General features: G+C 48.4%; 2 protein-coding genes across 2 annotated transcripts in view; one reads left to right on the forward strand and one right to left on the reverse strand.

The window, feature by feature from the left end:
* Nucleotides 1–8188: 8188 nt before the first annotated feature.
* On the forward strand, nt 8189–12650 carry LOC144102185 (uncharacterized). Its single transcript, XM_077635498.1, has 4 exons — nt 8189–8226; nt 10172–10307; nt 10917–11198; nt 12480–12650. The coding sequence occupies exons 1-4, from the start codon at nt 8189–8191 to the stop codon at nt 12648–12650; spliced, it is 627 nt and encodes a 208-aa protein (XP_077491624.1).
* Nucleotides 12651–20931: 8281 nt separating this feature from the next.
* Nucleotides 20932–23730, reverse strand: part of LOC144102187 (uncharacterized) — a 38288-nt gene continuing 35489 nt past the window's right edge. The window contains exons 21-23 of the mRNA XM_077635499.1: nt 22930–23065; nt 22051–22332; nt 20932–21102 (exon numbers count right to left, since the gene is read on the reverse strand). Of these exons, the coding sequence (XP_077491625.1) occupies nt 20932–21102; nt 22051–22332; nt 22930–23065 (589 nt within the window). The remainder of the gene's footprint in view (nt 21103–22050; nt 22333–22929; nt 23066–23730) is intronic.

The raw sequence follows: 23730 nt of genomic DNA on the forward strand, positions 1-23730 counted from the left end.
AGCAAGGATGGCGCCAGCGTCGTGGACACCTTTGATACCTGAATTAGTGAAATAATCCGAACGTACAAACGAGGGGATACGGGGGAGGTATTCTAACCTAATTCACAGGCTGGTATTGATTCAACTATTAGACGCGCAACAGGTCACCGTGGTGTATGCTAAGAAAAACTGGCGGTGTCACGTGCTCTGTGTCAAGTCCAGTTATTCGCCCTTTCCAGAAGTATCGCACCCGCCGCGGTGACTCAGTGGTTAGGGCGCTCGACTACTGATCTAAAGTTCCCGGGCTCGAACCCGACCGCGGCGGCTGCGTTTTTATGGAGGAAAAACGCTAAAGTCGCCCGTGTGCTGTGCGATGTCAGTGCACGTTAGAGATCCCCAGGTGGTGGAAATTATTCCGGGGCCCTCCACTACGACACCTCTTTCTTCCTTTCTTCTTTCACTCCCTCCTTTATCCCTTCCCTTACGGCGCGGTTCAGGTGTCCAACGATATATGAGACAGATACTGCGCCATTTCCTTTCCCCCAATACCATTTATTATTATTATTATTATTATTATTATTATTATTATTATTATTATTATTATTATTATTATTATTATTATTATTATTATTATTATTATTATTATTATTATTATTATTATTATTATTATTATTATTAGAAGTATCGCGCATTCTTTTCATGGTCGCATGGCTCGAGGAAGGCTACCCAGTTATGCTCATATGTCAGGCGTGCAAGCATGAGTTTGGCGCAGTGACCTATGAAATTCAAATCGGCAGCATCACTTACGACTGCTTACGCGTGGGAATGTGAAGGTATTGTTATCCTTTGGTTTATTGTGTACACGTAATGTTTGTACGTGGATTAAAGTCATTTGAATCGTACAAACGAATTTCGTAAGCTTCTCCCCGGGATTCTTGGATGGTGATTGCATTCGTTTGTGCGACCGAATGGACATTTATCTATAGACTAGCTATAGAATTTCTGCCTATAGACTGTTCTCTAATTTTTTCTATATAGAGTCTATGTACTTCAAAGACAGAAGTCTATGGACAGTCGATAGACTGTCTAAAACAATTTTTTAAGCCCAGGCGGTAAGAGTGCAATCGACCCTGATGGGAACTACGTCGAAAATTTATGTGCTTTCGTCAAAAAAGGTATCCGAAACCTTCATTTCAATGCAACATCATTAGGTTCTAGCACTTCATGAAAAAGTTACAGCTCGAAGGGGCAAAAGACATTCACTTTGCATCACAGAATTGTCGTCGCGTATACTTCCACTGGAAACGTGGTTGCAGATAGACTCTATTACCTTCCTATAGATATTTATTCTTTTCTATTCATAGTCTATAGACTATTTACAGACAAAAGTCTACTAAAAGTGTATGGCCATAAATCCATCATTGTCTACAGACTGCCTATAGGATTTCTACGGCCTATAGATCATTCTCTAGCACTTTCCATAGAGAGTCTATAGACGTTATAGACAGAAGTCTATGGACAATCTATAGACTGTCTAAAGAACCCTTTGTAAGGGTGGTCTTCCACTGAAATGTTTTTTATATATTTTCTTCCCCTACAACATTCAGTGAACCGACAAGAGGAACTGAGGGGTAAGCTACTACTTCATTTCACTTCTTGCCGCAATGCTTAGCCCTGAAGCGTGAAAAACTATCGTCAGTTACAGCTCGGGAATTCAAGGTGAACATCGTCTGCGAATACATTAGCAATGAAATGAATGTACAGGCATGGACAAAAGTTCGCGACACGCGAGATCGCGGAAAGATAGTTATTTCCGCCTTTACCTTTCTAACCATGCAATCTGCTCGCGTTTGCTCGAGCTAATGTAACATGCGTGCATCTTCATGCTTCTATAGTTGTCACTGATCTGATTTCCTTGTCCGTGCAGAAATGATTTTTTTTTTCTGCGAATCGGCATCTTGAAACATTTTATTCTTGATTGTACAACCTCAAGACAACCACGGCAATATAGTACGATCGGCACCAATTGGTGCAAAATTCTTTAGACATAAAAATTGCATAAAGAACGAAACAGTGAACGATGTCCTACTGGGGACAAAAGTTTCCGGGGCGCGAGTTCTAGGAAAAACATTTAGTGTAGCACCGCCTCGCTAACCAGTCGCTTGATATTATATGAAGCAGTAATGGCCTAAGAGCTCCTTCCTCTGTTCACAATATCAGGCGACTGTGTAGCGAGGTGGAGCTACAATAAACGTTTTTCCAAGAACTCCCATCCCGCATACTTTTGTCCCCTGTAGTACATAGGACGAGCGCGGAATAACCATTGCTTTATAGAGCGAACGCCTCCTTTCTTCTTCAGCTACAAAAGCGCAGTCTCACCTAACACTCAACGCCATCGAACGCACGATCGCCTAATGAAGCCAAAAAAATCCAGCTCCTTACTATATACAAGATGTATGGAAGCCTCGCTTATACATTTGTCAGCGCCAAATAAGAATTTCGCGTCTCTTTCATTGTCTCGCACCACCGATAATCTTCGTCGTTCATGCTTCGTCATCGAGCCTGCATCACTTGCAATGTTAAGGCAGATGCTGTCTACGTTCTGCGTCTAAGGTGTCTGCATACTCTAGTATTCGTTCGTTAATGCTGCGACTCGTCTGCCGATCATACACCTAACCACACTGCTGACAGCAACCGTGGTTGCTCAGTGGCTGGGACGCTCGTCTGCTGACCCGAAAGACGCGGGTTCGGTCCCGGCCACGGTGGTCGAACTTCAACGGAGGCGAAACGCTAGAGGCCCATGCACTGTGCAATGTCAGTGCACGTTGAAGACCTCCACGTGCTCGACGCTTCCGGAACCCTTCAATAAGCCGTCCGTCATAGCCTGAGTCGCTTTGGGACGTTAAACCCCAATAAACCAAACGAAACATCTTACTTCTATTTACGTTGCAAAAAATGCGCCGCTACATTCTTATGAACGCGGTAAGCTGCAAAATGCAGGGAAATTACAGGCTAAAACGAATATATTTCAGCGTTTCTCAGGTTAGGCGTGACGAACAGGGCAGTTTATTTTTGACTTCGTGCTGACGTCATCACCTGCTAACTGTGGGAGCATTCGAAGCGAAGTTTCGCAACAGGCATGACCAAAGAGCTACGGAATACAGGCGCAACATATATGTCCACGACTGTTGAGACACAGGCTATACAAGTTGTTCGGATGCAGTTAGATGGACAGCAAGTTTAACAAGATATAGAAGTCGTTGGCGAAGGAGAAAACGTCCTCAGTTGGATACAAAGATGGGCAGCCGAAGAGAATTTATTTTTGAAGAAGTCCCTTCCAGCTTTTCACCCGTACGTTTTCATTTGTCCAGATGGCGCTTTGCAGCCTACGACCCGCAAGCCCCCCAATGAAGACCCATCGCAGCCGACAATGCGGCCGGCGATGCTCCTTTGCACCGTGGGCCCGACCCTGGAGGACCCCGACCACCTGAAGGGGGTGGAAGCCTTCTGCGAATACATCATTTACACGGAGCTGATAATGGTCGGGGACGCATTGCAGCCAACCTTCAAGGACCTCAGCTATACCGCGTTCACCCAGGTGAACAGAGCCGCGTTCTTCATCTCGGGGTATGCAATAGACGCGCAGGTGGTGCCGGCCGGTGTTGGCACTACGATGAATGTGGCTGGGGGAAGGTGGGATCCAGAGTTATTCGGGCTGTTTGATCACCGGTGGCCTTTGGCCAAAAAAAAAACATTGGCCATTGCCCATTTCTTCAATCTACTCCCATTGGGCCAGTGATCGCGGTTGATCTTTATTAATCCGCATAGCGATTCATTGAAAGCAGTCATTACGCAACAGTCACAAGAGGTCGTAAATATTCGGGCGTGTCGAGACTTTAAGCTTAGCCATTTTATCTTAATTTTTTAATGAACAAATGAAGGTAGTAGCTAATAGGCAATAATCCATGTCGTCCTTGCGTGGTATCGCTGTTTTTCGCCGCATAATCAACAGGACGAAGAAAACAGGGCAGACGCGAGCAGGCTTGTGTAGAGCGCTGGACTGCATTTATGCGAAACTTATGTCGTACAATTTCATTGCAACTGCTCGAGTCGCAGGACGGTACCCATCGTCTTAGCGGAGCATATTTGTGAGCTTTAATCAAAAGGAAATTCAAAAATACATCTTCTTTGTTCATTGCAAGGTGCAATCAACCCCTAACCAAGGCCATCATGACAGCAGTGTGGAATAAATAGCATGTAAAGCAGATGTAGAGGCAAAAAGGCGCAACATAATAGGACTATCAAATGCGGAATAAAACGCGAACCACAAGAAGTGCCGCCACAACAACAACGAAAGCGAATACACAAAAAACCATAAATGCGCAGCCTTGTAACGTTAGCACAGCCAAAAGACACCGCTCCACCTCTGGTGTCGATAGCTAGGTGTAACGTTTACTGTTTTGTCGCCAGCTACCCCTAACAGCAATACGGCGATAACTTTGTGCTTGGCTGAATTCGGCTGGAAAAGAAATCTAAACACCTTTTAAAGAAACTTTACTTTTGTCCAACGTCCAGCTTCAGCAGTCTGAGCTAACCAGCAAGGCCAGCAGAAGGCAGGGCGTGAAGGAACAGATGAACTCGTAGTGGGAATATTGTACGTCCTAAGTTTATTCCAATCCACCAACCAAGGAGGTGTAGCCACACACATCTGGCCTAGGCCTAGCACTACCCGCCGCCATCGTAAAAGCAGGGCTGCTCCTTCCGCATAAATAACTGACTGTGCTGCTTTCGCGATTGACCAGGATTCTGCATTCTTCCTTTCATTTTTCTGTGCTCTTTCGCTTAGACATTCGTGTTATCAAGAGATGGCTTAAAAACCCACACCGCTTCAGTGAAATGGTCGGCAGGATCATAGTTACTCTCTATAAAAAAACCCTTTACTCACACACCTGTTATTTGTCGGAGTGACCAATCTAATTGGCCCGCCGCGGTGGGGCAGTCGTCATGGCGGTGCGCTGCTGAGAACAAGGTTGCCGAGTGCAATCTCGGCTAGGACGCCGGAATTCAGATTTAGGTGAAACGCGTGGATGGCCCCTGGGCTGTACGATGTCAGTCCTCGTAACAGTATTTCAGGGGGCGCAAGCTAATTCGGAGTCCTCCGCCAGGGAGTCGTCCACTAGCTGTGTGATAGGCGATGACGAGTTAATGAAATCATTGCAATTATTTAAGTAGACAAATGAAAAAAAAAAAGAAAGTTCAAAGCTGTCTAAATGCTCAGAATGAAAAGCAAAAGCTTGATTATGCTAATTAAGAAAATAAGTGTAATTGATAATTGAAATAACTGAAACAATTAAAAAATGCGTTCAATGGTGTCAAACGGCTCAGTATAAAAAGCCTAACCCACTGCGGTGTCGCGTCATACCCTTGAGGCAGAGCTCAAGTGTCCGTTCCAATTTTTGATATGTTGTTAGGTGCCAAGAAGGAGGGAATGTTCACAAAAAATTGTGACTATTTCAAAAGTTTCAGTAAGATTTCACGATTGACATATCATGCCCTGCGTCTGGCGAGTGCCTGCTATGGCTGCTGATGCGCTAACAGAAACGCCTGAGAACAGAGTGCCTCAGAGCACCCTTTAAGCTGTAAAGATACTCTTTTCGAGGTTGGTGCTCAGCATTGCGAACGATGATAGGTGTACAAGAAGAACCGGTATGGCATCTGGGGGTCGTTGGTTACCAAGCTGGGCATGCGTTACGAGAGAATCCATAGCGGAGGACTCCGGATTAATACCCAGCACCTGGTGGTCTTGGACGTCCGTCCACACCCAACAGGGGTCTTCATTTAGCCTCCATTGTAACGCGGCCGTCGTAGCTTCGATTCGACCAAGCGTCATTATAACCAGCAGCCCAAGACTATCACCACTCGGCCGCCGTAGCTGATATCGAAGAAACGCACGCGTGAACTGCGTAATGTCGGTTCTAATGCGGATGTGCGTTTTTTTGCAGCTGGTCAAGCAGAACGAGAATCTGAAAGGTGGCGTCAGCATCTCCCTGGCCGAAGGAGCCGAAAAAAACGCAACACTGAGACGAATGGTGGGCCTGGATGCCGCCTTCAATGACTACGTCAGCGCGCGAGTGCTGGCTTTCGGCACTTTCGATTACGACCCGACCACTCTCGACATCGACTACGTCAGGACTTTTTTGCAGGTTGGACTCTGCGCGCGTTTTGCTCGGCTTCGCTTCAGAGGCGTTTAATTATTGCAGTTGGCGATCTTGTTTACAAAGTGCGATTTGTTCAAGTGGCCACGTTGCATGCGTGTAGATGGGACACCATCTGGAAGGGGCCAATACAAGCATTCGTCTTATTTCTCTTGAGAAAGCCTGATAAAGCTACACACATTACGTCATTTACTACGGCTGTCGCGATAATCCGATTACCTCAACGTTTTGCCCACTTCGAGCATCGGATAACAAAAGATGGACCGTATTGGAAGTTTCCAAATTTGTTGGTAGATCAAAGAGTGGTGCTTCGTGCTGGTGCAGTTCTCTACTGCCATCCTTTGTTGGTGCTCTTATTATAGTGCAACTGCGCAGGCATGAAGAGGTACTCTTGACCCTTCGCACTAGTGTGGTGCTGCACTGCCTAATCTCCGCCGCTGCAACTCTATTACACTTGACTCGTCATTGGTGCTAGTGCTTGTTCAGATGAACTGCAGCAGTCAAGCAGAGCAGTCTTGCACCAGTTTTTATGTGCCTCGACACTGCTATCGTGCATCATTGTTCGCACTCTACTGGTGTGCACTGGGAATACCGAAGGTAAACCGGGCGTTAGACTCGACCAGCCGCCCAGATGGTCATTGTAACTATATGCATCCCACCTGCCTTGATCATGGCGTACCTTGATGTGCACACAACTTCTTCAGTCTCCTAATGTCGAGGCGTAACTGGTTGGTTGGTTTATTGGGGTTTAACGTCCCAAAGCAACACAGGCTATGAGGGACGCCGTAGTGGAGGGCTCCGGAGATTTCGACCACCTGGGGTTCTTTAGCGTGCACTGACATCGCACAGTACACGGAACTCTAGAATTTCGCCTCCATCGAAATTCAACCGCCGCGGCCGGGATCGAACCCGCGTCTTTCGTGTCAGCAGCCGAGCGCCATAACCACTGAGCCACCGCGGCGGCTTTGTCGAGGCGTAACTGATCCCGTACAGTAGCGGAGTGGATCCCGACAGTAAGCGTGGCTAGAAAGTGCAGAGGTTCAGGTCAGCTGAGGAGATCAGAAACTCTGCGGGCATGAGGCGGCCGCAACTGGCATCGGCAAGCGCTGATGACAGGACATCGGGGGAGGACTTTGTTCTACACTTGTTGTGGTCTGTCGAATAATGGCGGTGATCGGGCGGGAAACATTGGGAGACTGAACTTTTTGCTTTATGGTGTATATGTGTGACTGCTGCTGCCCTTCTCTGACCTCACAGATTCTGTACCAGCTCACTTCGGAATCGACCAATGTGATGTATTTCGTGGGCGTCGTGCTTACCTCCAACGTCATCGCCGACGCATTCGTCAAGCAAATCGGTCTAGCCCCGTAAGCTTTACGTTTCTTAAGTGTGATCGTCCGGAAATGCTTGCGCAGAGCTCTCTGGGCTCGCATAGTTGCTAGGGTCTCAAATAACCACAGTATGATCATGAGTGTGTAACGCCAATGATGCAGCGTTAGCTAGCTTGTGATCGCGAAGTAAGCAGACCGGATTTCCTAGCCGCAATGCCGATGAAGCACAGGCCTAGCGTTTAGAGCATGTGACTTGTGCGAATAAGGCGTTGGTAGGTGCGGGAGGTTGTGGTTTCGTAGGTGAGATGCTTATTTCTACCGGTCAGTGCATAGCGGTTGGCTTGCACATGCTGACAGCGGCCCAAAACTGATAAAAAGGCTAATATTTGCATAAATCTGAAAAAACAACCGAACGGCACTATTTGTGAAAATGGCACTTTCCGTTACGTGATGGCGGTATCCAGCTTCGATGCGGCACTGCTCTTCATCTGGGGTGCCTTGTGGAGGGTGCCTTGCGCTGGTACTGAATCTATTCGTATCTTCACCGATTGAAATTGAAGCCTTCAAGGATATAGCTTCGTCAGGTTCGGCAGACGCAACTGCCACGGCCGTCCAGCGCATCATTCAACGTTATGAGCGCGTGACCACAACCATTGTGACTTAATGGAGACGGGACGCGTGGAGCAGTGGGAGGCAATAAGGTGCCACACGCCGCCGCCACTTCGCCAGGTGGCGTCAGGGAGGAAAAAAAGGCTTGAAGTTCCGACGATAACCTTGAGCCTTGGTCATAAAAAAGGAGAGTCATTCTACCCGTGATAGCATGCGGTGATACTGTCTGTAGACCAAACACCCATCACCGCTGTCCACGCCTATGATCATATCAGCGCGGCAGACTGTCTACACCAAAACCCTTGCTGTAGACTCCCACGCCATGGGTCACGCAGACGCGCGCACTAAAACATACCGACACCAAAACACTAGGGACTCACTCTGAGAGCGAGAAAAGCATGCGTGGAACGCCTTCATGAGCACATGGCTTGCGAAGGCTGTCCGCGTGAAGTCAGGCTCTCTCCTGAGCTGTGTTCCCTCAATGGGTGCGATGTTCCCATTAACCTCCCCAACGCCCGGGCCTCATCCTTAATTACTTGACCTTGTGTAGGCAATACTCCCATTCACTTGCCCTGATGCACTACACATCGATCTTTCTTCGCCTCAGTCAGGGTCGTATGCAGGCAGCTGCGCCCGCCTCAGCTCTTGCGCGTAGGACACCTCACTCTCGATGTTCGGATGTCGCTTTGAATAAGCGCCCTGTCGCCTAGAAGCTGCGGAGTTTCATCGCCTATGAGCCACAAAAATCCCACAAAAAACAAAAATGGCAGTGGCTTAACTTGGCTAACCCCGGAATTCAGAGAAGAGCAAGCACTCATGCTAAGCGTCTTAGTTTCGTCCATGGCAGCTCCGCTACACGCTCGCGACAGTCGTTCTATATATACACACACGACCACGTGGCTATGACGTGGTATCACATGGTCTTACGACAACCCCATCGGACGTCATCACGTGGCTTCACATAACCCCATCGGTTGTTCTCAAGGTGAAAGGTCAACCGAAGGGCCATCTAGTGTCAAAGGTCAACCCAAAGGTCACCTAATGTCAAAGGTAGACTCAAGGTCACAGGTCAACTAAAATTCAAGTGTCAAGTTCAGGGGTCAAAGGTTCGACACCATCACTGTACCACATATGGTCTTGCACGGGTATCCTTGATTAGGCTGAAGGTCATTGTGCTGCCTACCCGAAGACTGCTTTACCTAGCGTAGTGAAGCTTTTCGCTTCAAAATCCACTGAACCACTGCGGCGGGTTAAAGGCACCGGAATCGCTCATGTGGCACCAAAACGACGCCACACAACGCACTAATTGAACCCAAAGTATGCTATCTTTCAATTTGTGTTGCTTTAGGGCTGCGTAGTTTCCTCCTTACGAAGGAATGTTTCCACGCATCCGTATTTGTGAAGTGGGGAGTGTTAGGGGGGGGGGGGGGGGGACATTTTTATAGCAAAAGCTTTAATGGCTTCCCGGGGCCGATTTTGCCGCGGGCTGCAGTTTGACCTTAAATGACCTTGCTGAGCCGCTGCCATAGCAACGCATCACGTGACTTCACCGTGCGGGCGAGCCGAGTCTTCGCCGTCGCTGCACCGGGGCTTCACAGCCGCGCAGCGGCTGCTGCCTGACCACGTGATCTAGCCGGGCAGACGCAGCTTGGAGTCCGTAACGTTGAGTTCGTTCCGTGCACTGGCTAGTCAGCGCGCCCACCCTGCCGCCCTGGTAGGTGGAAGTTAATGGTTGATCGCGAGGAGTCACTCACCCAACGAACGCTGCAGACTATTGCTGCAGCGCCGCGTGTCTGCCATAACGTAGTGAGCGCTAATGTATGCAGCCCACATCTCGCTCTCACCATCGCCATGTACTTCACAGAGCGATTGAGGCGTCTAATGACCCAGGGAGCCAGTTATGCGCCCTTCCTTTCCTCAGAATCATAAGTGTCTAGAGCGTTGTCAACACCGACGTCAAAGAAGACAATAACGCCGACAGCTTTCGCTCTGTATATCCTAGATTGGCAGACCTAATCGACATTTTTTTTTTTGCAGGAATCTACACACCATTATCTTCCAGACGCATATTTTGCTCAAGGGGGACAACGTTGGTGGCCACACGGACTGCTACACGTACCCCATTAGTGCGGTGGGGCCCAAGAACCTCGCCAACAACTCCCACCCTATACTGGTGAGAGTGCAGCAGTGGTATGGATTAAGTCGCGACTATGCGGTACGTTTTGGCGGGCCTTACAACTTACGAGAATTTTTGGGCAATTTTAATTATTTACGCGCTCTGACACTGGGCTGGAACTAACAGATGACGTCATAAATGGGCTACAACGTGACGTCACAAACAGTAAGCGGAAAACTCGGGCACGGTGAATTGATTAACTAGCGACCTTTTAGGTAGAATGTGCTGCTTCACATGTCAAAAATGACTAACAACTAGATACTCGTTTAACCACTGCGGAGCAAGTATTGATGACCTGACGGCTCCCAGGCGGTTCTAAGTAAGCGCTACGCGCTGAAATTGGCCAGTGTAACCATGGCGCGCCTCCAGCAAGTAGGTTAGCTTAGCCTTCGCAAACGCCCATGGCCACTCCACCGCGGAGGAAGCTTGAGCGAGGTTTCGCTTGTGGTTCAAGTCTGCCACAGGTTCCCGTCCCGGACGTGGGCGCAATGACAAGGGAAACGAGACTAGTCGTGCGTTCCTGCAGTGGAGTAATCCAGGCGTAGCACCGATTTGACTGCAGTTTTTCTCACGCTTCGCCGTGTGGCGTTTCGCCCGGTCCCGCAGCCGGTTGCCGAGTACGCCGTGAACACGTCGCGAGCCGAGGAGGACAAGTTCCGCGTGATGTTCTCGTCCACCATGGGCGTAATGGTGTACTCGAGCAAGAAGGGCAGGGCGCTGACCAAACTGCGGGAGCCCTGCGAGAACTACTACATGGCCAACATGGAGCTCGCCTGCGCCGATGGTCTCAAGAAGGCGTTCGAGGAGACCGACATGTCCCAGTACGCCATCACGGCGGACGGCCAGTATTTGTTCGCCTACGACGACATGCAGTCCATCACGGCAAAGGCAAGCTATGGCACCTTTCATGACATCAACACTTGTCGCTAACCCAGCGGTGTCCAATGCGTTAAAAATGCCTCTGTAATCAAAGTCCCAATTAACCTTGCCCTGCTCCAAAGGCGGTCACCTTATCCACGCAAACCTTCTAAATCTGATCCACCCTCACGACTGCATGGCGCTTCCTCCTGCGTACTCCAGAAAAAGACGCATTTATTTATGAACAAATCGCAGTGAAAATTTTTCCGCCACCAGACTCAAACTAGTGACACACATAGCGGGTGATTAAAAGAAAGTGAATACTTTGGTGGCGCCGGTGAGCACTGTCAAGGTTTGGTTACATTACACGTAAATACCTCCGAAAGCAGAAGTGTGAACAGCCGTCGCCGTAGCTCAGATGGTAGAACACCGGACGCGGAATTCGGTGGTTCGGATCCCACCTGTAATCTGTGTATCCCGTGATCCCCTTCCTCACACTTCCGATGAATAAAATTGTTCTGCTACTACTAGACGTTAGGCTAAACTGTCATTCACTGCAAGACGGCGACCATGGAGTCCTTTTAGATCTCGACGTTAGGAGATTGAACCGGGTTGCCTGAAGAAAAGCAAATTTTTAAATGCAACTGTCTTAGTAACGAATTCTTTCTGTGGCGAACAAACATCCACATACTCGGAAAGGGCCTTAAGAGAGGGAGAGATAGAGAGGTAAAAAGGAAGGATTTGAACCAGGAGGGTGTTCTGGTTGGCTACTCGGCGCAGGGGAAGCGGGATCGGGGATATAAAAGGGACCCCGCCGCGGTGGCTCAGTGGTTAGGGCGCTCGACTACTGATCCGGAGTTCCCGGGTTCGAACCCGACCGCGGCGGCTGCGTTTTTATGGAGGAAAAACGCTAAGGCGCCCGTGTGCTGTGCGATGTCAGTGCACGTTAAAGATCCCCAGGTGGTCGAAATTATTCCGGAGCCCTCCACTACGGCACCTCTTCCTTCCTTTCTGCTTTCACTCCCTCCTTTATCCCTTCCCTTACGGCGCGGTTCAGGTGTCCAACGGTATATGAGACAGATACTGCGCCATTTCCTTTCCCCAAAAAACCAATTATTATTATTATTATAAAAGGGAAAGAGATTTGTTCTCAAAGCTCCTTTCAAAGTTTAAAGTTCATACCTGAGGTGTGCGCAGCCCTTGAGACAAAAAAAATTGACGTCGACCGACCGAAAAACAATTGTGAGCACCCATAAGCCGAGTTGTTCGCATTAAGGCACCCTACAGTGGCGGTGTTCTTCGTACCACCAGGTGCAGAGGTACCTGCCCAGCATATCTGACGGCTGGTGCTTGTTCGACATCCATCGGGACATGTACTGGGCCTGCGACAAAGCGTCTGTTCCCTTGTTTCGGGTCCAAGGTGTGTCCAAGCTGCTCAAGGACATCAAGCGCGAAGTACCGAAGACCGCGCCTGTAGAATAGTCAGTGCGAACAGACCGTGCTTCTTGTGTGGGTGCATGGATGTGTGGATGTTTGTGTGTGATTGTGAAGGAGAGTTTGAAGGCAACGTTCAGAGCACCAGGTATGACTTCACTGCACCGTGTATGACGTCGACACCGATGGCTAGAAGGTTCAGGGCCGCAGTGGGGTTCGAGGAATGTGGGCTGAAGAGCGAGATGAAAGCTGAAATTTCGTAGTGTATATTGTATCCTATCGTTTTCTACTTTCAAATGGTCGCTATCGGCTTAAAAGTGTTCGCTCGTCAACAGAGAAGATTTCAAGCTGTACTGCATCAGTCTTCAACTGCGTGCTGCCTCCACCTGGTGTCCCAGTCTCGCCTTCGTCATGCACTTGTGTACTGCCGTGTAATCAAGCAGCGTAATGGCAATTCCATGCTATGTACGACAGAACCTGACCAGCGGGCATAGTCAGTAAAGTTGGCTGTGGTGGCTTTTGCTTTGCTACGCTCGCGAAAGATTCTTACTGAGTGTCTACAGTGACCGTCACTTCATCGTTCGAGCTAGCGCGAGTGTTCCGTGCACGTTCAAATTTTGCTGCGCGAACTACAGAGCGGCTAGCCGCAGGCCCATGTCTCCTAGCCAGCGGCACCAAACGAGCGTCGTGGATATAGAGTCATGCCCTTATAAAAATGGTCTATACAGTCTAGAGACTTCTCATAGACTCTATTGCATTCATATTCTTTAGACAAGTGTACTAAAAGTGTATGGCAAATCTATAGATTGTCTATAGACTTTCCATAGCATTTGTGTTTCCTCTCGGCTGTTCTCTAGGATTTGTCTATATAGAGTCTATAGACTTTAAAGACAGAAGTCTGTGGACAGTCAATAGACTGCCTAAAAGAAGTTTTGGGCGGGTGGAATGTAATTTGGCTATTTTCATGTGAATGACGGCGAACGTGTGTGCACCTAAGTGTTTATTTTGTATCGTGACGCATTTAACTTGGTGTGGCGTGATCTTATTTGCGTCTTCTGATTTCTCGGCGAATGTATGGATCTTGTATGTGGCCCTTGACGACCGTGAACACAAGGCGGGAGCTTGATGTTCACTGTAACTTCCTAAAAGGCTGTGTTCTTTGGCAATGATGGTAACATTTTTATTTGAAGCGTCATAACCTCTTGGCTACGTCATGGTGATAGTCTGGGTGCTTTGTGCTATTTCCGCCACATGCGAATAAGTGACGTATGAATTCCGCTGCATGTAATATTTAACGTGTGCATGTGCGCGTCCAATGAGCACTTATTGGTTCCATATCGTACCGTCCACTGTTTTAAGTGCTTCCCACGATGAATAAAGTGTCCTCCTCCTTGACCGCTTCCTATTTTTCTTTGACACCAGTCGCAGTTTGGGCCGATCGAGTTCATGGGACCAATTGTCATTCGCTATGCGCACTCAACTGTTCCTTAGGATTACGAAGAAACTCTTTACCCGAGGAAGGTACCATTACTAGCTGGACATTGATCAGGGCTCTTTTTTGCCAACAACACTGTATACAAAAGGTACTCACTTCCGAACTGACCGTGCTGTCACGTTTGCGCAGCCTTTACTCAGGACTGCACGGCGATCACCAGCCAGAGATTCGTCAAGAGAACTACCCAAGCAACGGTCCAATATTGGCCCCGTATATGACCAATATTTGGCGATTACGTATATATATATTACCGGTGTTTGCCAACGTATGTCCAATATTGGGCAATTACCTGTGTTGCTTGAGTAAGTGCTCCCTTAAGTGGGACATGTCCACGCCCAGCTAAACACGTGCCTGCACCGCCACCGACACCTCCGTTTCCATCTGCACTTACTTAAGCAACACTGGTAATCTGCCCAATATTGGAAATGCATTGGCAGAGGTCGGTCATATAAGTAATTGGGCCAATATTGCAAATGTACTGGTAAATGCCGGTTCTGCAAACGACCAGAGTGAAACCATCCATTTTCAATATTGGACTGCTGCTTGGTGTAGTCATGCTGCACCATAATTAATGTATCATTCGCAGGTACCCCTCGGGACGCTGATAGATCTTTGCTATTAGTGCGTAAGCACTAATTTCCGATAGGTACCAGCACAGAACGAAATCGTCCGTTGTCTGTTCGGGGTTTTGTTCGCAGCGCGAGTGCTCCATCCTGCGACAACTGCCCGCTCATCGCCGTCTTCTGCGTGGCACCAATCCGCGTTTTCGCACCGATTCGAATGTAGTAAATGTGATCTTGTAGTTTTGGTCAAAGACTTTAAAAGCAAGATTTTGTCACACACCGGAAAATCTTGTAATATTCCACAATCGCCTCACAAAAGGTTTGTCCAGCAGAACGGTGGAGAATTTTTGGTAACCAGACAAGATGTAGTCGCAGCTTCAGTTGCCGGAGGCTCACTTTTCGCATTCACCTCGAGCAAATTATTGGAGAGGACTCAAATTGCTCTTTCCCAGTAACTTCTCGCGATGAACCATTAATAACTGCCTCCTGCCAGGGTGGTTAGTTTTCTCACAATCCGGTGAGTAGGTGGTTGTTATTCAACAAGGTTGCTTGATCTAGGTTGCAAACTTTGGTTGCTTCTCCGGGGGTGGCTGCCTGGGCCACCGTATGTATTTCTCAAACCGCCGGCACCGGGTTTTCTGCGTAACGGAAACTCTGCAGATTTCTCAGAAATCGCTGCTTGTGGCACAATAACCGTCAGTGTTCAGTCGATTGACTGCTAACTCCAACAGCTGAAACAAAATTTGGCTTTGAACATTCTTTCATCACGAGCTCAAGCAGCGGCGACTGGTCTGTTCCACCTTACAGTCGAAAACCACGTCACAATAGCCACGGTAGCTACGGTACACCGTAAGGAAAGCTGCTTGTTCCGGCACGAAAGTTATCTACGTGGTAACAGACTGGTACGTTCTCCGTGGACCAGCATTAGCGGTCAATGAGCGAAGTGAAAATATAAACATATAGTTTATATGTTGTTTATATTGACCGCTTTTATACTTTCCGGTAAGAGTAAGCGGTACACGTAACCCTCGGTAGCAGAAAGTAAACCCCACCTCAGTAAAAGAAGAAACGTAAATATCACGCAGGCAAGTCGTAAAGCAAACCTCAAGCTATAAAAAGAATTTCATTTCATGCTCAACATTAAGCCTGCAGTATGGAGGTTGCGAAGCAGCCGTGGTTAAGTGTCAGCCTACACCACTCAGTTCTGTTGTAAACAGCAATAAGAAACTTGAAGCAACATGTTTTTTTCAGAGTCCACGGTACTTTAATGAAGACGCATTTTGTCAACATTTCTATAAGACGCAGTTAGTGGTGGAGAGAGACTAACAATTCTTCAAGAGAACTACTCAAGCAACGGTCCAATATTGGCCCCGTATATGTCTAATATTGGGTGATTACGTATATTTTACCGGTGTTTGCCAACGTATGTCCAATATTGGGCAATTACCTGTGTTGCTTGAGTAAGTGCTCCCTTAAGTGGGACATGTCCACGCCCAGCTAAACACGTGCCTTCACCGCCACCGACACCTCCGTTTCCATCTGCACTTACTTAAGCAACACTGGTAATCTGCACAATAACACTCGGACCGAAAGAATGGACTAGGCGACAGGTGTACCCACACAAACGCACATTTAATACGCCCTACGTGACGCACACACTAGAACACAAAACTAACAAAACAAAACTAGGTCGGCCTGCGGTAAGGTGACCCTGGCCTGCTACTCCACAATGGGGAAGGGGGAAAGGTAAAATAAAAGGGGAGAGAGGTTGGGGAATGGAGGGTGATGTCATAATACAATGAATTGTTCGGTGTGGTCTGGGTTAGAGAAGATTACGCACACACTGGGTGGCACTCATCTCTCGTGACGACATGCACATGGACATGCACATGGACAGCACATGGACTGCGTCTTCCTCGTGCAGCATGAGTTCTGCACATGCGCGCACACACGCACACGCGCCGCGCGCGCACACAGCGCGGACGATTTCAGGGAAGGGTTCTGGGCGCCCTCGCATCCCGTCACAAATGGGTTTGCACTCACAGCGCGCACAGCACAGCAAACGCTAATGTGAGAGACTGGAATCTAAGCCTATTTCAGAGAAAAACCTGGGAACGTCCTGAGAGGTTCCATCAGGTGGCCATGAGACCTTTCCGCTCAGCTACCTGTATGGCTCGTCTCACAACCATGAGATTCTCTGGGAGGGAGTTGGGAAATGCGGCCAACCCCAGTTCGAAGATCGAGAAGGTTTGAGAAGGTCTGAAAGGTTTGATCCTTAAGGCGAACCTTGAAATCCAGTTCCAGTGCGCTGACACGAAGGCCCCCACAAAATTTCACCGTGCTCGACCAGAGAACGAAGTGAAAACTAGCTCACCTAATTTGAACTCTAACATTCCAACATTTTTGGACAAAAATGTTTAATAGTGGAAGATTGTAAGATACTGCTGTGGAAATATTGGAGGTCATGGTCCATTCTTCCGCTATGTAGAAAATTTTTGTTAAAATTTCTCCATAGCTAACCAACAGGGAACGCTTATGGCGATAGCAATATCATCATCATCACCAGTCTCACTACACCAACTGCAGGGCAAAAGACACTGCCATGTCTCCCCAATTAACGCTGGCGTTTACCAGCTGAGGCCGCCGTATTCCTGCAAATTTTTTAATCTCATCCGCCCACCTAACCTTCTGTCGGCCCCTGCTACGCTTGCATTCTCTTGGAATCCGCTCCGATACACTTAAGTACCAGCGGTTATCTTGCTTTCGCATAACATGCCCTGCTCAAGCCCATTTCTTCTTGTTTTCGACAAGGATGTCATTAACCCACATTTCTCACCCACTCCAACGTTACCCATATATTTCTATCCATATCTCGCTGCGTTGTCCTAAACTTAAGCTGAACCCTTTTTGTTAGCCCCAGAGTTTCTGCCATACGTAAGTACTGGTAAGATACAGCCTTTATATACTTTTCCTTTAGAGATACTAATAAACTGCAATTCATGACCTGAAAGAACCTGCCATATGCACACCTCTCATCCTTAGGGTCAATCATCCGGTCAAATGTTGCTCGGAGACTTGTGACGTCACGAGAGGGGGGCATGCGACCGCTCGTTATTTTCCGTTACCTGGTGTCCCGGAACATATTCCCGACGAACGTTCAGGTGTGTTCCATACGACGAATGCACTTATCAAAAGAACGTAGTGCATGCGATGAATTGTTACTGTGGCTAGTGATCACTTCGCAGTTTTGAGTAAAGGCTGCGCCATAGTTGAGAACACAATTCTCAACCAATTGCTATTTGAACAAATTTTGGTCCCAGCTCGCTTCAACAGCATACAGTGTTTTGAAAACGAACACCTCTCGTCAATGTTTCCATGATTTAGGATTATGAGCATCGACGTTTCCAACCTTACGAAAAACTGGCAGGGGTTAAACCGAGCACACGTGCGAAAGCAGGTGGTCATCCTTGAATTGCAGGATTAACACCTCTTTTTGGGCTAGTTGGTGCATACTTGATTTAGAGAAAACCTAGCGCAAAAACATGCAACCACAAAGACAGAACAGACGAGACACAAGCGCTAACTCGCAACTGGCTTTTTATTGAAGCAGGATGCAGTTTATATACGGTGAAGCTTCAAGGGGAGAGAAAGGTGACACGGAGGAGAAGGTGAACAAAGAGAACATTGTTAAAAGGGCGATAGCGTCGCATTGCCTGGAGTCTTCTCTCAAGAAATCGTGCCCGCATCAGTTGCAAGACAGCTTTCACAATCAGATGGGCCGACTTTCGGCGGCTGGGTTCCCCTGCTCTGTTTTGGTTGCCGTTTGCGAGACGCACCTCCTAAAACTAAAACACGGAACCCGAAGAAAGTCCGGAGAAGATCGTGCCAGGACACAAAAGCCGCTAGTTGTGCCTTATTTACACAAGACCTCGCACAACTTGAGGAAAGTGGCCAACAGGTATGGCGCGAGTGTCGTTTTTCCGGCTCCCTACAAGCTGGGAAAGTTGTGCCCCCGAATCGACAGCTCTAGGAAGCGGGGTTGCCAGATAAAGCACGACACTCCGTTTATCAAGTGTTCCGTAGGAGTGGTCTACCCTATTCCCTTAACATGTGGGAAGTTTTATGTTGGTCAAACTGGCCGCTGCATCAATGAGCGCTTGGGGGACCATGCCCGAAATTTGTCAGACTTAAAAGACAAGTACGCACATTTGGTTGCGCACGTAATGAGCTGCGACGGGTGCGAGGCGCCTTTGAATGAGACGAAGATTCTAGGCAAGAGCACAGATAAGACGGCGCGTGTTAGTCTCTACATCAAGAAATATGGCAGTAGGTGCATCAGTACCCCTTCTTTATCTCTTTTTGATTCAGAGTATCAATTTTTAGATTCAGTTATCATGTAACTTTTTCTTTTTCTTGTATGATTTTTTGGCTGGCTGCCTGTTTTTTGCGAAGCGATGTTCCCTTTGTTCACCTCCTCCTCCTTGCCACCCTTCTCTCCCCTTGAAGCTTCACCGTATATAAACTGCATCCTGCTTCAATAAAAAGCCAGTTGTGAGTTAGCGCTTGTGTCTCGTCTGTTCTGTCTTTGTGGTTGCATGTTTTTGCGCTAGGTTTTCTCTAAATCATGAATTGCACGAGGCACTTCAAACTCCACCTTAAGGGAATGACGCGGTGCGTTTTGTGGTTTAGTGTCCATATATGCAGAATTGCTCATTCTCTACTTTCATAAATGGCGGAGAGTCCTCATAGCACCACGAGCGCAGTGGAGCAGCGGTTAAGTGATGCGCCACTGCACAGGCAGGTGGTTGCTCCTATCACAGCCACCCGAAGGGATTGTGGAACCATGTTGTTCAAGGATGCACCGACGGTACCCTCTTGATAACTTCTTAATAACTTCTTTATAACAACTTCCTAACTTCTGATTACAAAGTCTAAAGACTCTCTATAGACTATGAATAGACAAAAAGAAATTTCTACCGGAAGGCAATAGTATGTCGTCTATAGACAGTCTATAGACCATTTTTGTCAGCGGTCAACTGGAACTAGTACTTACCTCAGGAACTGTTTTTAATCTCATAGTAGCAATGAACATTTAGGTGCTCATAGTACGTCATTTCTCCCAAGAACGTGTTCGGCCAAGATTGCCAACTGGCGTCAAAGAAAAATGGGAGGCGGTCGTAAAAAAGGACGCTCTAATCTTCAAGCGATCCTCTTACTAAAACACACACTGCGGCACCAAGAAGAAAGGGCTGGGCGCATGCACACACATCGCGTTAAAGACCTTATTCAAGCCAACGTTATCAAAAGCTTTGCAGTACTCACACACGCATAAACAAGAATTGAATGGTAACTGTCTGTGACACGAGTGGCAGCCAGCACCCGAACTACCCGCGATGACATAGCGAAGGGGTATTTCAAGCTTCAAATACACAGAAAGTTTCGTCTCTAAAAGCGATGGAAGGAAGTTGCCAAACAGGACGACCTTCCAGGAGCTTCAGTGCACATCCACCTTCCGCTCTGTGAACGTGGGGTAATAACGGTCGTGACGCTTACACACCGAAGGGGACAAAACAGATTACTGTAAATCAAGTGAGAAGCGTGACAACACAATATACACACGAACGTTCACACACATTCAACGTTCTTCAGATAAAATGCAGCCCGTTTGGTTCCATGACGTTATGTCCAAGACGCTCGATGGGTGTGACCGGATTCCCGACGAGGAGCTGTTGCAGCTGCAAGGCACTAATTCGCGAGCAAAAATGTTGAAGTACCCGGACCACTGGGTCCCGTTGGAAAGATGCAGTGAAGCAGTTCAATCCCCACTTCCGGTTCCGTCGCCTATAGCAGAGAACCGCCATTGCGCTGCTCGATTACACGGTGGAGCCCCAATGCGAAGACACGGCCACACTCGAGCATCCTGCTTGGGCAGCACGCGGGTGAAGATTAACGCAGACCAGTCTTAAGTCTTTCCGATGGAGTAACGCACACTTTTTCAGCAGCATTGAGCATTGAAAATCTTAAACAGTATATAGTACTATAGAATAGAATGCAAAAAAAAGTACACTGTTTCAGTTTTCTTTTTCCTGTCCGCTAGAAATTCACCCATCCTAAACCCTCCAACCTCCAGCCACCGCAACCGACGTCTTAGATGGTGCGTTGACGTCATACCTGGTGCTCTGAACGTTGCCTTCAAACTCTCCTTCACAATCACACACAAACATCCACACATTCATGCACCCACACAAGAAGCACGGTCTGTTCGCACTGACTATTCTACAGGCGCGGTCTTCGGTACTTCGCGCTTGATGTCCTTGAGCAGCTTGGACACACCTTGGACCCGAAACAAGGGAACAGACGCTTTGTCGCAGGCCCAGTACATGTCCCGATGGATGTCGAACAAGCACCAGCCGTCAGATATGCTGGGCAGGTACCTCTGCACCTGGGGGTACGAAGAACACCGCCACTGTAAGGTACCCGAATTCGAACAGCTTGACTTATGGGTGGTCACAATTGTTTTTCGGTCGGTCGACGTCAATTTTTTTTTTGCCTCAAGGGCTGCGCACACCTCAGGTATGAACTTTAAACTTTCAAAGGAGCTTTGAGAACAAATCTCTTTCCCTTTTATATCCCCGATCCCTCTTCCCCTGCGCAGAGTAGCCAACCAGAACACCCTTCTGGTTAAAATCCTTCTTTATCTCTCTCTCTCTTCCCTCTCCTAAGGCCCTTTCCGACTATGTGGATGTTTGTTCGCCACAGAAAGAATTTGTTACTAAGACAGTTGCATTTAAAAATTTGTTTTTCTTCAGGCAACCCGGTTTAATCTCCTAACATCGAGATCTAAAAGGACTCCGCGGTCGCCGTCTTGCAGTGAATGACAGTTTAGCCTAACGTCTAGTAGTAGCAGAGCAATTTTATTCATCGGAAGTGTGAGGAAGGGAATCACGGGACACACAGATTACAGGTGGGATGGGAGCCACCGAATTCCGCGTCCGGTGTTCTAACATCTGAGCTACGGCGACGGCTGTTCACACTTCTGCTTTCGGAGGTATTTATTACACGTGTAGTGTAACCAAACCTTGTGAGTGCTACCTAAGTATTCAATTTCTTTTAATCACCCGCTATGGGTGTCACTAGTTTGAGTCAGGTGGCGGGAAAATTTTCACTGCGATTTGTTCATAAATAAATGCGTCTTTTTCTGGAGTACGCAGGAGGAAGCGCCATGCAGTCGTGAGGGTGGATCAGATTTAGAAGGTTTGCGTGGATAAGGTGACCGCCATTGGCGCAGGGCAAGGTTCATTGGGACTTTGATTAGAGAGGCATTTTTAACGCATTGGACACAGCTGGGTTAGCGACAAGTGTTGATGCCATGAAAAATGCCATAGCTTGCCTTTGCCGTGATGGACTGCATGTCGTCGTAGGCGAACAAATACTGGCCGTCCGCCGTGATGGCGTACTGGGACATGTCGGTCTCCTCGAACGCCTTCGTGAGACCATCGGCGCAGGCGAGCTCCATGTTGGCCATGTAGTAGTTCTCGCAGGGCTCCCGCAGTTTGGTCAGCGCCCTGCCCTTCTTGCTCGAGTACACCATTACGCCCATGGTGGACGAGAACATCACGCGGAACTTGTCCTCCTCGGCTCGCGACGTGTTCACGGCGTACTCGGCAACCGGCTGCGGGACCGGGCGAAACGCCACACGGCGAAGCGTGGGAAAAACTGCAGTCTAATCGGTGCTACGCCTGGATTACTCCACTGCAGGAACGCACGACTAGTCTCATTGCCTTTGTCATTGCGCCCACGTCCGGGACGAGAACCTGTGGCAGACTTGAACCACAAGCGAAACCTCGCTCAAGCTTCCTCCGCGGTGGAGTGGCCATGGGCGTTTGCGTAGGCTAAGCTAACCTACTTGCTGGAGGCGCGCCATGGTTACACTGGCCAATTTCAGCGCGTAGCGCTTACTTAGAACCGCCTGGGAGCCGTCAGGTCATCAATACTTGCTCCGCAGTGGTTAAACGAGTATCTAGTTGTTAGTCATTTATGACATGTGAAGCAGCACATTCTACCTAAAAGGTCGCTAGTTAATCGATTCACCGTGCCCGAGTTTTCCGAATACTGTTTGTGACGTCACATTGTAGCCCATTTATGACGTCATCTGTTAATTCCAGCCCAGTGTCAGAGCGCTTTTGCCCAAAAATTCTCGTAAGTTGTAAGGCCCGCCAAAACGTACCGCATAGTCGCGACTTAATCCATACCACTGCTGCACTCTCACCAGTATAGGGTGGGAGTTGTTGGCGAGGTTCTTGGGCCCCACCGCACTAATGGGGTACGTGTAGCAGTCCGTGTGGCCACCAACGTTGTCCCCCTTGAGCAAAATATGCGTCTGGAAGACGATGGTGTGTAGATTCCTGCAAAAAAAAAAAGAATGTCGATTAAGTCTGCCAATCTAGGATATACAGAGCGAAAGCTGTCGGCGTTGTTGTCTTCTTTGACGTTGGTGTTGACAACGCTCTAGACACTTATGATTCTGAGGAAAGGAAGGGCGCATAACTGGCTCCCTGGGTCATTAGACGCCTCAATCGCTCTGTGAAGTACATGGCGATGGTGAGAGCGAGATGTGGGCTGCATACATTAGCGCTCACTACGTTATGGCAGACACGCGGCACTGCGGCAATAGTCTGCAGCGTTCGTTGGGTGACTGACCTCTCGCAATCAACCATTAACTCCCACCTACCAGGGCGGCAGGGTGGGCGCGCTGACTAGCCAGTGCACGGAACGAACTCAACGTTACGGACTCCAAGCTGCGTCTGCCCGGCTAGATCACGTGGTCAGGCAGCAGCCACTCCGCGGCTATGAAGCCCCGGTGAAGCGACGGCGAAGACTCGGCTCGCCCGCGCGGTGAAGTCACGTGATGCGTTGCTATGGCAGCGGCTCAGCAAGGTCATTTAAGGTCAAACTGCAGCCCGCGGCAAAATCGGCCCCGGTAAGCCATTAAAGCTTTTGCTATACAAAACAGTCCCCCCCCCCCCCCCCACACTCCGCACTTCAGAAATACGGATGCGTGGAAACATTC

Source organism: Amblyomma americanum, chromosome 8, assembly GCF_052857255.1.
Source record: "Amblyomma americanum isolate KBUSLIRL-KWMA chromosome 8, ASM5285725v1, whole genome shotgun sequence".
Classification (NCBI taxonomy): Eukaryota; Metazoa; Arthropoda; class Arachnida; order Ixodida; family Ixodidae; genus Amblyomma; species Amblyomma americanum.

Excerpts from the sequence above, each read along its gene's own strand:
- LOC144102185 (XM_077635498.1), top strand. The coding sequence starts at position 8,189 with ATGGAGACGGGACGCGTGGAGCAGTGGGAGGCAATAAG. Across the intron at positions 10,308-10,916 it reads ACAACTCCCACCCTATACTG|CCGGTTGCCGAGTACGCCGT; the intron begins GTGAGAGTGCAG and ends CCGGTCCCGCAG. Across the intron at positions 11,199-12,479 it reads TGCAGTCCATCACGGCAAAG|GTGCAGAGGTACCTGCCCAG; the intron begins GCAAGCTATGGC and ends TCGTACCACCAG.